The sequence below is a fragment of the Sphaerodactylus townsendi genome, linkage group LG07 (genome assembly GCF_021028975.2).
Source record: "Sphaerodactylus townsendi isolate TG3544 linkage group LG07, MPM_Stown_v2.3, whole genome shotgun sequence".
Taxonomy (NCBI): domain Eukaryota; kingdom Metazoa; phylum Chordata; class Lepidosauria; order Squamata; family Sphaerodactylidae; genus Sphaerodactylus; species Sphaerodactylus townsendi.
Window position 1 is genome coordinate 55,753,556 of NC_059431.1, and position 12,375 is coordinate 55,765,930.

At 48.9% G+C, this 12,375-nt stretch overlaps 1 protein-coding gene across 3 annotated transcripts in view; it reads left to right on the forward strand.

Annotated features, from left to right (window-relative positions):
• The window catches only part of KCNN2 (potassium calcium-activated channel subfamily N member 2), a 91,194-nt gene that overhangs the window by 49,264 nt on the left and 29,555 nt on the right, over nucleotides 1–12,375 (forward strand). For all 3 annotated transcript variants that reach the window (XM_048502960.1, XM_048502958.1, XM_048502959.1), the window contains one exon: nucleotides 12,041–12,182. In XM_048502960.1, coding sequence (XP_048358917.1) covers nucleotides 12,041–12,182 — 142 coding nt within the window. The remainder of the gene's footprint in view (nucleotides 1–12,040; nucleotides 12,183–12,375) is intronic.

Below are 12,375 nucleotides of genomic sequence, written 5' to 3' on the forward strand. Positions count from 1 at the left end.
ATAAGCCACCTGGACCTCATAAGGAGGCCCCGAGGGTGGGAAGGTCCGGCATGCAAACTTCTGCCTTCCTCAAATGGGATGTGCTCTTATGCCCTTACCGCCACCCGAGGCTGTCATCCTCCAACAGCTCCAGCCCCAGCTTCAGCAGCCCAGAGTCTCACAGCTCGAGTGCGTGCCATAAAGTCACTGCAACAGAGCAGGAATGGATTCCGGCCAGCTCGAAATGCGGGCAGCGAAGCCACTCCAGCAGAGCATGGCCCGGACATCGTGCAACCAGATGTCCCTGGCCCCAATCCGATAAGTGGACTCCGATCGAGGGCATAAAACAATGCTGGCAGAGCATGAGACCAATCAACATGGGGAATAACATCCCCTCCCATGCTCCAGTACCAGCCCGGGCTGGCGGACCGACAAGCCTTGGACCTGACTTTGTTAACTCTGGCGAACCCGCGGGCGTTCACTCAAGTCCTCACGTTCCAGCTAAACCACCGACTTCAGAACAGCTTGGATTTTGGCATCTTCGCGGCGAAGCAACTGTAAGTCTTCCCTCATGGCGTTCTGCAGCGCTACTCCCTTGAAAGCCGGAATGTCATTTTCCCCAGCTGGCGAAGAACTATTAAGGCGTCTGGGAAGCCAAACTGGAGAGCACCGAAGTTCTGCAGCTTCGAAGAGCAGAAGACCCACCGCGTACCTCGCCCTCGCCAGCCAGTGAATGTCCAGGAGGTGTCCAGTCCAAGGTGTTGTCCCCAGCCCAGACTTCTTCGCAGATAGCAGCCCAGCCCAGTGCCAAACAATGCTGTGGCCAACCATCCGTAAACAAGGTAATCGACAGGCCAGCGGAACTATAAAGAGAACAAAGTTACAAGGAAAGGTGAGGCCGGACATAAACACGATAAATAAAAGATCTCCAGCTGACCTATAGCCTGAATTTGGGTTGCAGATTGTCCCTCTTGAGAGGCAGCAGCGTAGCTGCCCCAATCCGAAGGAGTGGGAACCCGAACTACTCTGCTGGGAGTCCTAAAATTGTAAACACAGCCGTGAACACAGCCGTGGTGGGGAAATCTGGACACTCGATGTCTCCATCGTTGTGGATAAACAGGGACCCACCCTGCCCTGCAGAGGACAGCTTCAAAGCGCAGCTATCCTAGCGTAATCGGGACAGGAATTGCCCCTTGGTGGGGAGGGGCCAATGTCACTCTTTCCTCGGCGCTGGTCAGTCTTGGACCCCGCCAACCATATGAGTAAGTTCCCATGCGGCCATGGACACATCGGTAGCCCTTTGCAGAGCCTTTTAGGAGCCAATGATGGCCCGGTGAGGCGGTTGCCACTAGCTCAATGCCACAATCGCGAAAAGGCCCCATAAAAAAGCCAAGGTAAACAAGGCCTGGGAACAGTGTAGACTCATAGAGCAGAAGTCACAGACTGATTCTGTGAAGCGTTAAGTAAAGTTCCCTGCGGAGCTCCTTGGTGATGGGGCGCCTCTACTATCGCCTTGGCGGTCTGGGGAAGCTGGCGCTGCCACCCGGCCACTCGCTCTTCTAGCCCGAAGCAGCTGGAGTGGTCAGTGATCCCCAGGGCCTGGCTGAAAAAGGAAATGGCAGCTAAATGGACCTTTAATGCGTCCTGGCAGCCAATTGTAGCGGTCCCCTCAAGTCAACCAAATACCGGAGCACCAAATCCTTAGCAAACCCCTGTTGAACAGGCTCGCCGATGGGAAACTGCATAAAAGCAAAGAAGCTGTGCTCAGGGCCCCTTCATAAAGCCGCGACCGGGTAGCTGGAGCCAGTGACTGCAAGACACCTTCGGCTATTGACTGCACTCCAAGATGCCACAGATGGTGGGGACACCTCTCGGGAAAGTGGCTGGCTTCGGGGAGCTAGTGAGCGTAAGCTGACTGACCTTGGCAAGCGGAGACAAAGCGTCAGCTATATTGTTAGTTATACCTGGCAAGAAAAAAGAAGCAGCTTTAAAGGAGATGTTATTAATCAGGCAAAACCATTTACAAAATTCCCCTTACTAGCAGCGATCACCCTCAGCTCTGACCGGCTGGACTGCCCGATTTTACCAATTCCCTGACCACAGCCTGGTTGTCACACCGGAACTTAACTTTGCATGGTGCGTGGAAACACATCCCTTCCAAGATGTGAACCGCCCAGCCACCAGAGGAACAACTCCAGGAAAGTCATGTCCCTCAAAATTCGGTCTGAGACCCGCGCTGGTAGCCACTCCTGCACACCACACTGGCCCCTGAAATAAATACCAAAGCCTGCTCCCGAGCCAGCTGCATCAGTGTGAACTTGAAAACTATCCTGCAGCTCCCAAGGAACTTTGCCAAAGGAAACTCCGTTATAGCGGCTCAAGCGTAACCATACCCTAAGTCTTGTTGTCGAAGACCAGAAGTAACCCTGGCGTGATGATGGGGAACTGAATAGCCATGGGACCTTCGCGGCGGGAACAAAAGCCCTTCCGAGGGAGACAGCCCTGCAGGCAAAGTTAAGGTGCCCAAGCAGGGACTGTATTTCCCGCAAACCTGCATTTCTTTTGCACGGAGGTGTCTCGCGATCAGTGCAGTAATGTTGTCAGCTTGTCGAGGGGCGGGAAGATGTTCCTGCCACCGTGTCCAATTGAATTCCTAAGTAGGTTAAACAAGACACAGGCCCTTCAGTCTTGTCGGCCGCCAAAGGAACCCCAAGCTCCGCCCGCCAAGACCCGCAGAAATGCTGACAACATCATGTACGCATTCGTCAGAGCCAGCTGCACCTACAAACAAAAAATCATCCAGATATTAATGAGTGACTTTTGCGGCTGATGGCATGCGATCCTTGATTGCCCATTCAAAAGGTGCTAAATTTTTCAAAGGCTGCACAAGCTATAGAGCAACCCATGGGCATGCATTTATCGACATACCAATTTCCTTCAAATTGAAAACCTAACAGTTCGAAGTCCTTGGGGTGTATGGGCAGCAGGTGAAGGCTGACTGTATGTCACATTTTGCCAACATCCCGAGGGGCAGTTCCCACCTCCCGGATGAGACTCACTGCTTCATCCACAGTGGCATACCGAACAGAGCAGATGCCTGGAATTAGATGAAGTCGTTCACCCGACCCCTGCGGGGTAGGACAAATGTTGTATCATCCTATACTCCCGGGGGGCCTTTTTTGGGTTACACTACCCAATGGGGAAACCGGAGGTTGGAGTAGCGGAGGCTGTGCAAAGGGACCTGCAATTCTGCCCGTAAGCATTCTTTTGCAATTTTGGCAGCCACTACGCAGGCAATTCCCTGGCTGATTTTTTAAGTTGGGAGCTGAGGTTGCCACCTACACCCTAAAAATGGGATGTGAAAACCAAATTGAAATCCCTCCTTTAAGTACAATCGTCTTCCCGACGGATACCTGTCCAGCCATTGGCATAAAAGGTTTACCCTGCCTACCGAGGGAAGGGGAGACTCTGCAAGAACCTCGGGACTTCAGGCCTTCTGGACCGAGGAATGATCCTCCCTGGCGCCACCGTCCTTCTTAGAGTTGCGGAGCCAGGGTTCGGCCACGTCGAAGGGAGGCCGAGCCAGTTCGCGGCATTGTACTCTGGTGTGGGCGCCAGCCAGCGAGACAGCCTGTGCTTTCGAACCTACATTTATCCCTCTTACAGGAGCCTTGGATTTAAAAGGCCAGCAAATGGCGGTGAGGTCCGCTGACTAAACCCTTTTTTCCCTCGGCCCATCAGCCCCAGTTAGTACTTAGTAGCACCAGATGGCGCGGTTTAATTACATTTGTCATCCGCGTCTGATGGTGTATTGATCCCACCTGCATCCCGGACGATGTAAGGCACTCTTGCGGGAATGCCTCATCGTGTTATGATAGCAGCCGCGCCCTGATAGGGATCGTGCCCTCAAAACATTAGCCCAGTGAGCAGACAGATGCCAAGCCCCCATGAGTGGGTAAGCAGCTCCTATCAGAGCCATATATTCAGCCGAACCCTTTCAGCCAGTTGTCGAAGGAGCGGCTCAGCTCTTTCTGGGTCTTCTCTTCTTAACTGACCGGGAACCTGTCTCTTCTGGATCCTCTTCCAGCCGCCCAGAACGTGAAAGATATCTACATGAGTACCCATCCAGGTGCGTTCTCTTAACTTCCTGAAGCAAATGGGGAGCCTGGGGGGTCCCCAGGGTCCCCATGTGCCGAGCACAAAGGCTTGAAGCCCTAAGTTCCCGTCCGCAGGTCCTCCACCGCCAGCTCCCCTTTTCTCCTCTGAGTAATCCAGAGGGAAGAGCTGGCACCTTCTCCCTCTTTCCCAGTAATCTCCAGCTGCTTGGCGGAATCCTCATCTGTAGACTCACCAGGCGAGGGATGAGCTAGGAAGACGCCCGAGAAGATCTAAGCGACGAGAGGCCTTTTTTCCCCTCTGTCTGGTTCTGGCTCTGGCCCGGCAGACTGGCTGGCAGCAGAGCCTGCTGCAGCTTCAACACTGCCCATTGGTCCCGGGCAGAGTACAATCCCCAGTGGAGTGGAAACTCTGGACCACGGGCAGCTATTGGGACAATGGTTGAAGGAACCGCAGCTCGGGGGGGTGCCTGGCGGCAAGCTCTGATGGACCTGGAGTCCCCAAAATTGGTGGCAGAGGAACCCAAGCTCTGTTGGACCTGCGTTCCCTCTAAACTGACTACCAGAAGGGCACGAACTTGAAGGCCAAAAATAAGGGGCTGGTTCCCCATGAAACCTCCTGGCCATTGCCCAAAACCAGGGGAGGGTTGAATTGGCCTGGCCATCCCATACCGGGGAGTTAACATTCATGCCCATATCTGGAGAATATGGATAAGTATATGGCATAAAAGCGAGTTTCCAGATATGGGCAGCCCACTTTAGCCCATGAGGAGCATGAGCACAGAGGGACTATTCATCCCGGTCGAGATAGAGGAGGCAGGGCGGGCCTGGAGTTTGGCCCAGGCTGCCCCAGCACCTCTGCGGACCCCTGCTCCAATCTTCACGGCCTCTGGCAGTTCTGTAGGTGCTCCAGGCATGGCTAGCCCTGCGGCTGGAGGAAGAGGAGGTGCACCTGTTGGAGTAAAAAGCGGCCAACTCCCTGTCAGGGTGGCATGGCTGACTCAAATTCCGGAAGGGGGGGAGAGTGGGCCCACCTGCCCTGTTCTGAAGGCCTGAGTGGCATGGTTTGGCCACCCTTCCTTGCTCTCTTCTTTGTGCCTTTGAAGCCCGATGCCATGGCCCTGACTAACTCCACCAATAAAATTGCTTTTGTTAATTCAAAACGGCTCTGCCCTTGTTTGCTGTTTGTCCCTTTTTTTATATATATATCTATGACTATATATATGTATATTCCAGTTTGACACAAGTGCAGAGTTCTTGCAGCGTTAAAAGTGCCTAAAAGAAATCACACCAGCGATTGGACTTTGTAGCAGAAAGCCTGTAAAGCAGCCAAAAGTTTTCAAAATGGCGCTGCCTTGCGGGGCCTTAAGCTATCTGAAGAATACCAAAGAAAATGGCTGCTCCTTCCAGTCCCACTCCACGGGAAGGACAAAATAGCCCGCCCTTTACTGCCCCTGCGTCTTTGATGCTGGCCTAAAGATTGTCCCCTATGAGCTCCGCAACTGCCCGGTCAGCAGGCAGCCCCCAGAGTAGTCCCAAAGGGAAGGACAATGTCGCCCGACCCCTCGTTCTTAAAACAGGCGCCCAGATTACTCGGGGCGTTTTCCTGAATGCCCGGGGAGACTCACGAGCAGCAAAAGGAAGGCAAAACTGGCCACGGCTTCACCGGCTGGCGACAACCTCAGGAGGCGGCCCGAAAGGCAATGCCAGCGGGCTTGCCCTGAAGTGGCTGAAGCCCATGATATCCCTGCAAGCCTCCCGCGGCTGAGGCAAGCCCGAAAGCGGCCGCCGCGATGGTGAGGCGGACCGAGGGCGGAGCTCCGATGAAGCCCTCCCGATGAAAGCCCTGCGGCCAATATCTCCCCGCCTGCCTGAGGCGAAGGCAGATCGCCCAGTCACCACTTGCGCACCGCCGCACCAGCCAAAGGCGGCCCGTAGCCTACAAGCGCCTGTCGGTGAGTGGGAGGGGTGCAAGAAAGCTAGGTCTCGTGGGGCCGATCCTCCTCTCACAAGGCCGCCCAAAGGGAGGCTCGAGAAACAGTCTCCCTTAAAACGATCTGGCCTTGAAAGAGGCCCAACCCCCGCCGACGCAGCCTTTTAAGGCTGCCAGAGGCCAATATCCCACTTGATGCCCGGCACCCGGCCGTGACCGCCTCATCGACGGCCGGAGGAGGGTAAGCTCCCACTACAGCGGCTGAAGCCTGGGGCGCGATTTAAGATGAATGTGAAACAGCTGTCAGGGCAACATTGATGGGTAGCAATTGTGTTCAGGTAACCATTGTACCATTTCAGTGGGATGCATAATTTAAAACAGACACTACTGTGAACAAAAATAATTCTGGGAGTCTCATTTGAGCCATATTTGGGAAAGGAGCACTTGTTACAGTTTCTTCTACCAACATAGGACAGCAAAGGAATTTGGACAATTGCCTTGCCAAATATAAACCACAAGGACTTTTATGACTGATTTCAATCTTACTGAAGCCAGTGTCAGAACTGCTAATTTCAGTGTGAGAAGAGGAAACTTTTTTTGATTTCAGTTACTAAGTAATAGATTTGTGTTAAGCATTAACTGCTTCTGTAGAATTCAAGTACATGGAGTGGGTACTCTTCAACACGCCTGTATCAGTAAGGGCATCCTATTTTTCAGCATATTATCTGGCATGGGAGCATCCCAGCCATAAATCATCTTGATTTAAAGCAACAACTCCACTTTTATTTCATTTTATTTTTCTTTTGCATTTACCCATGGCCTTGATTGTGCATCACTAGCAAAGCACACATGAACAAAATATTTTTTGTTCTTTAGTTATAAATGCACATAAGAACTATAATTGTTAGCTGGATGACTACGTGAGTTTTCACCAACAGACAAACTATTCTTTTAAATCCATTGGCTGACATTTTTCTTCTGAAGTTTCTTCCTAAAGCCTTAGGCGTTTCATACGAACATAGGCCTGGAGACGGTAAGCGCCGTCTCCAGGCTTACATTACACAGAAATTGCTTAGCTGCATAGCAGCTGCGTAACCCTCACGCTGCCGACGCCCTTAAGCCAGCATTTCCCCAGGCAGGCGCTCTTGTTGAAGCATAGCCGTGAAAACTGCTGCCGAAGCCGAGCGGCAGCGGCTTCATGACGCCTCCCCCACCTGGCACTTACCTTGTCCCGGGCCTCGGTGCGTCGCCCGAGGGCCTGGGGACTAACATACCCTGCACGCTGGAACCAGGCGCCAGAACCAGGTGTCCCCAGGCCGGAGGCCCGTGGCGCCGGCTGCCCGGCTGTTTCCAGGACCGTTCAAGCGGACGGTCCCAGCGTCGTGGGGGAGGCGTCGTAAACGCCAGCCCGGCCGCTTCCGCCTTCGTGCGGAAACTGCCCTAGTGTGACATGAAAATTAGGTGCTTCAGTTAGTTTCTTCTTCCAGTCAGTTATATTTGCACTGATGGTGGGATTTTCTTTAGCCTCAACTATCCGCTCCTACATACTTAAGCATGATTTCTTCCACCATGCTGGCAATTTTTTAAAAAGTATTTTGAGTATTGTCAGAAATGAAGGGGAAGAGGGGAAGGAAAGCAGGATAATTTTTAATGTGAGGGAGAATATTGTGGACTTGTATACTTTAAAAGCCTAGTATAAGATTGTATTCAGAGGTCACCTATTCCTAAATATTAAACGTATGAGGAGAAAGGATATCATAATTGTTCAGTGCAAAATGACTCAAATTAAGAAAGGGGGTGAGAAATATAGGCTAAAAGAGCTTTGCAGCGAGGGAGGAAGTAAGGGTTCAGGCAGGACACACATTTCCAATGAGGAGTTCCAACGAGGAGGAAAAATGGGAGGTGTCTCAGGAAACAAAGATGGATGTCTAAAAAACATTAAATTGAGCTAAGATTTAAAAAGGACATATACAAGAAATGGAAAAGGGGGGAATCACCAAAGAGGAATTCAAACAAATAAGTAGGGTGTGTAGGGAGAAAGTCAGAAAAGCTAAAGCTGAGGCTTGCCAGAGAGGTTAAAAACAACAAAAAAGGCTTTTATGGATATGTCTGTAGCAAAAGGAAGAAAAAAGATAGGACAGAGTCACTGCATGGAGGAGATGGCAAAATACTAACAGGGAATGGAGAAAAGGCAGAACTACTCAACACCTTCCTTGCCTCAGACTTTTCCCAAAAAGGAAATGGTACTCATCCAGGGGAAAATGAAACAGAAGATACAGTAGGAGAAATTCAGCACAGAATAAAGAGTTACTGCAGGAACACCTGGCTACTTTAAACAAATTCAAATCTCCAGGACCTGATAACCTACATCCCACAGTATTAGAAGAACGGACAGAAGTAATCTCAGAACCACTTGCTATAATCTTTGAGAACTCCTGGAGAACAGAAGTCCCAGTGGACTGGAGGAGGGCTAATGTTATCCCCATCTTCGAAAAGGGGGGAAAGGAGGACCCTAATAATTACCGTCTAGTCAGCCTGAAATCAATACCAGGGAAGATTCTGGAGCAGATCATTAAACAGACAATCTGCCAGCACTTAGGAGGAAATACTGTGATCACAAAAAGTCAGCATGGGTTTCTGAAAAACAAGTTTTGGGCAACAGTTAGTGCAAACAGTTCATAGTTCAAAATCAAACTCATTTTTCAGCTCCAAAGTCTACAGGACCTGTTACAGGTTTTGAAAATTAAGCTGTTTAACTTTATGTACTCATGTTGTAATCAGTAAGACTTATGCATATATTCTAGATATGCATGCAAAAACTGTTTATTTGCATTTTAAGCAACTTTTATATTTTTATATTTATTATGACCTGTCTTAGTTTTATCCCCTTACCTAGTTTCGGTAGAGGCGTCCCTGAGAAGAGAATTTGTTTTTTCCCCACCTCTCTATTATCCTTGTCTCTTTGGATGCTCTTTCTGGCATTTGTGGAAATGTAGACCATGTTTCCAAGGCATTAGGGAGAGGATTATGACTTTTCCCAGAGCAGAAGTTTTTGTGAGGGCACATTTGGACCCAACCATCAGAACATTAATGTTGAGTAATTTAGAATAATTTATATTCAAATGTTTCTGCCTTGCCTTATGGCTGAGAAAATATTTGACCACAGACACCAAATGGTATGTTGCTAAAAGCAACTGACAGAGGCATAGCTAGGGAAAATGGAGCCCAGGGCAAAATCTGAGTTTTGTGTGCCCCTCCCATATGGGCGGCCACCCTCCCCCACCACAACCAAAAAGCATTTTTTGCACCAGGTCATCTCAAAGTCACCATCACATTATAGAACATGCCAAGGATGTAGGTAGGGAGCGGGGTTCTTGGTTTCAACCCCCCCCCTTGCATGTCTAAAGCTGCGCCCTCTCTAATTTGGGCTCTCTAGTTTAAACACCATTGAAAGTGATGCTGTTTGAGGGTGGATTCCAGCATCACAGCAGCCGCACCGAGCTCCATTTTCCCTAGCTACACCTCTGCCCAGAGGGGAGGGCAGAAGGGGCTGCCGGCTGGGAGCCCAGCTGGTGGGGGGGCGGGGGAGGGCAGGGGAGTCTGCTGTCCCCGGCCTCAGAGAGCTGCTTTTATAAACACTGGGGCCAGGGGTGGGGCTTGGGGAGGCATGGCCATGCCCCAGGGGTGAGTGGGGGCATGGCCCTACCCCCGAACCCCCCATAAAAATCTATACCTACGTCCCTGGAACATGCCCCAACACACAAATCTGAACACACTCAGGGCTCCCTAGTTTAAACAACATTGAAAGTGATGCTATTTTTGAAGGGGGGTGTAACGAGGACCCTTATACATTGGCCAGGGGCAACAGTGCATTCCATCGACCAATCACTTTGCTTTTATTTAAATTAGGACCTGCTGCCTTACTTTTTCTGTCGCACAGGCCTCTTTAAGCAGGCCTGCTTCACACCAGTCCTTCAGGGTGGGGCAAGTCCATTACAGGGGGTAATCCACCCTGAAACATCATCACTTTTAACATTGTTTAAACTAGAGAGCCCAGATTATCCTTTTAAATCCACCTTAAAGGAAGACTCTGGGCTCCCTAGTTTAAACAACATTGAAAGAGATGCTGTTCGAGAGGGGGGGATCCACCCTGGAACAGCATAATTTTCAATGTTGTTTAAACTAGGGAGCTCGGATTCTCTTTTCAAATCCCTCTTAAAGGGAGACTCTGCCCCAAAACAGGATCACTTTCAATATTGTTTAAACTAGGGAGCCCAGATTCACCATAAAGGGAGACTCTGGGCTGCTTAGTTTAAACAACATTGAAAGTGATGCTGTTACAGGGTAGATTCCCCACCCCCACCCCAAACAGCATCATTTTCAATGTTGATTGTTGTGGGTTTTCCGGGCTGCGTAGTGTTGGTCTGATAGATCTTGTTCCTAATGTTTCAGCTGCATCTGTGGCTGGTATCTTCAGAGGTGTATCACAGAGAGAAGTCTGTTATACACTGTGTCCAGACTTCTCTTATAACAGACTTCTCTCTGTGATACACCTCTGAAGATGCCAGCCACAGATGCAGATGAAAGGTTAGGAACAAGATCCACCAGACAACGGCCACACAGCCTGTAAAACCCACAACAACCATTTGAATCTGATTGTGAAAGCCTTCAACAATACTTTCAATGTTTTTTGTAATCTAGGGAGCCCAGATTCTCCCTTTAAATCCACTCCAAAGTGGTGGATTTAAAGAGAGAACCTGGGGAAAATTTGAGGGTGCCTGTCAGGGGAGTAATGTTTAAGCTAACTGTACCAAAATTGTAGGCTATCTTCAGGAGACTCTCCTGATGAAACCACCCAGGTTTAGTGAAGTTTGGTTTGGGGGTCCAAAGTTATGGACCCTCAAAAGGTTAGCCCCATCTACTATTAGCTCCCATTGGAAACAGTGGGGGATGGGGCACCCCTTTTGGGGGTTCATAACTTTGGATCTCCTGAACAAAACTTCACCAAACCTGGGTAGTATCATCAGGAGTATCACCTGACAATATCCTGAAACTGTGGTGCAGCTAGCCTAAAAACTGCTCCCCCTGCTGGCCTACAAAGTAAAAACACCAAAATACCAAAAAATTAGAAATACCAAAAAAAAAAAATTCTGCATCCCCAGTGGTGGGAGCCTGGGACATTTGTCCCCGGGTGTCCCCATTGTAGCTACGCCTTTGTCATATGAAGACCTTTTATAATTAAAAAAATTACTTTAAGTGAAGTGTGCAGAACTGCATGCAATAATTGTGATGCTGGTATGGCGTAATGTAGAAAGTGTTTTTCTTCTGCATGTTTTAGAGATTGCTGTTGTTTGGGCTGACTACATTAAAACAAGCAATAGTTCTGTGTAGATGTTCTTTGTTGTTGTTTGGATTCATACCCCACCTTTCTCTCTTGTAAGGAGACTCAAGATGGCTACAAGCTCCTTTCCCTTCCTCTCCCCATAACAGATACTTTGTGAGGTAGTTAGGACTGAGAGAGTTCCAAAGAACTGTGACTAACCTAGGCTCACCCTGCAGGAATGTAGGAGTGTGGAAACACATCTGCTTCATCTGATGAGCCTCTGCCACTCAGGTGGAGGAGTGGGGAATCAGACCCAGTCCTCCAGATTAGAATGTCCCTGATCTGTTCTGCACACTGTATTCTTCATGATTTAAATGATGGCATGCATTTTGTTTAAAATTAGTTAGAAAAATCATAAAAAATTACAGATAAGGCTGAAATTAATTAGGCAGAGGTAAATTTTTATTTTAAAAAATTGATATGTAATCCAAGGCCCAGGTTTCCCTTTCCTTTTAATACATAAACAGTGTTTTCAACTTTGAGAGGAACAACTGTATATTTGGTAGGTAGATGTCTAAAGATCGGCAAACATGAGGCAAGAATCCCACTGCTGCATGTGCATGTAAGCATTTTGTTCACATATAAAGGGAAAAAGATATTAAGAAAAGCACTGTTAATTATATTTTTTAGGTATCATGATCAACAGGATGTTACTAGCAACTTCCTTGGAGCAATGTGGTTGATTTCAATAACTTTTCTTTCAATTGGATATGGTGATATGGTACCTAATACATACTGTGGGAAAGGAGTCTGCTTGCTAACTGGAATAATGGTGAGTGACCCTGTTTCTAATTTAATTGAATTAACAGCTTTAATGTTCACATTTCTTGTGGGTTTATTTAAGTCATTTTCTGAATGCTTTGTAAATGGATCTTGTGTTATTAAAAATGTTCATGAAATTTTCTATCAGTTGCACGTTATTTGGGATGAAACTCTAATAGGACAATATTTTTAGATTCAGAGAC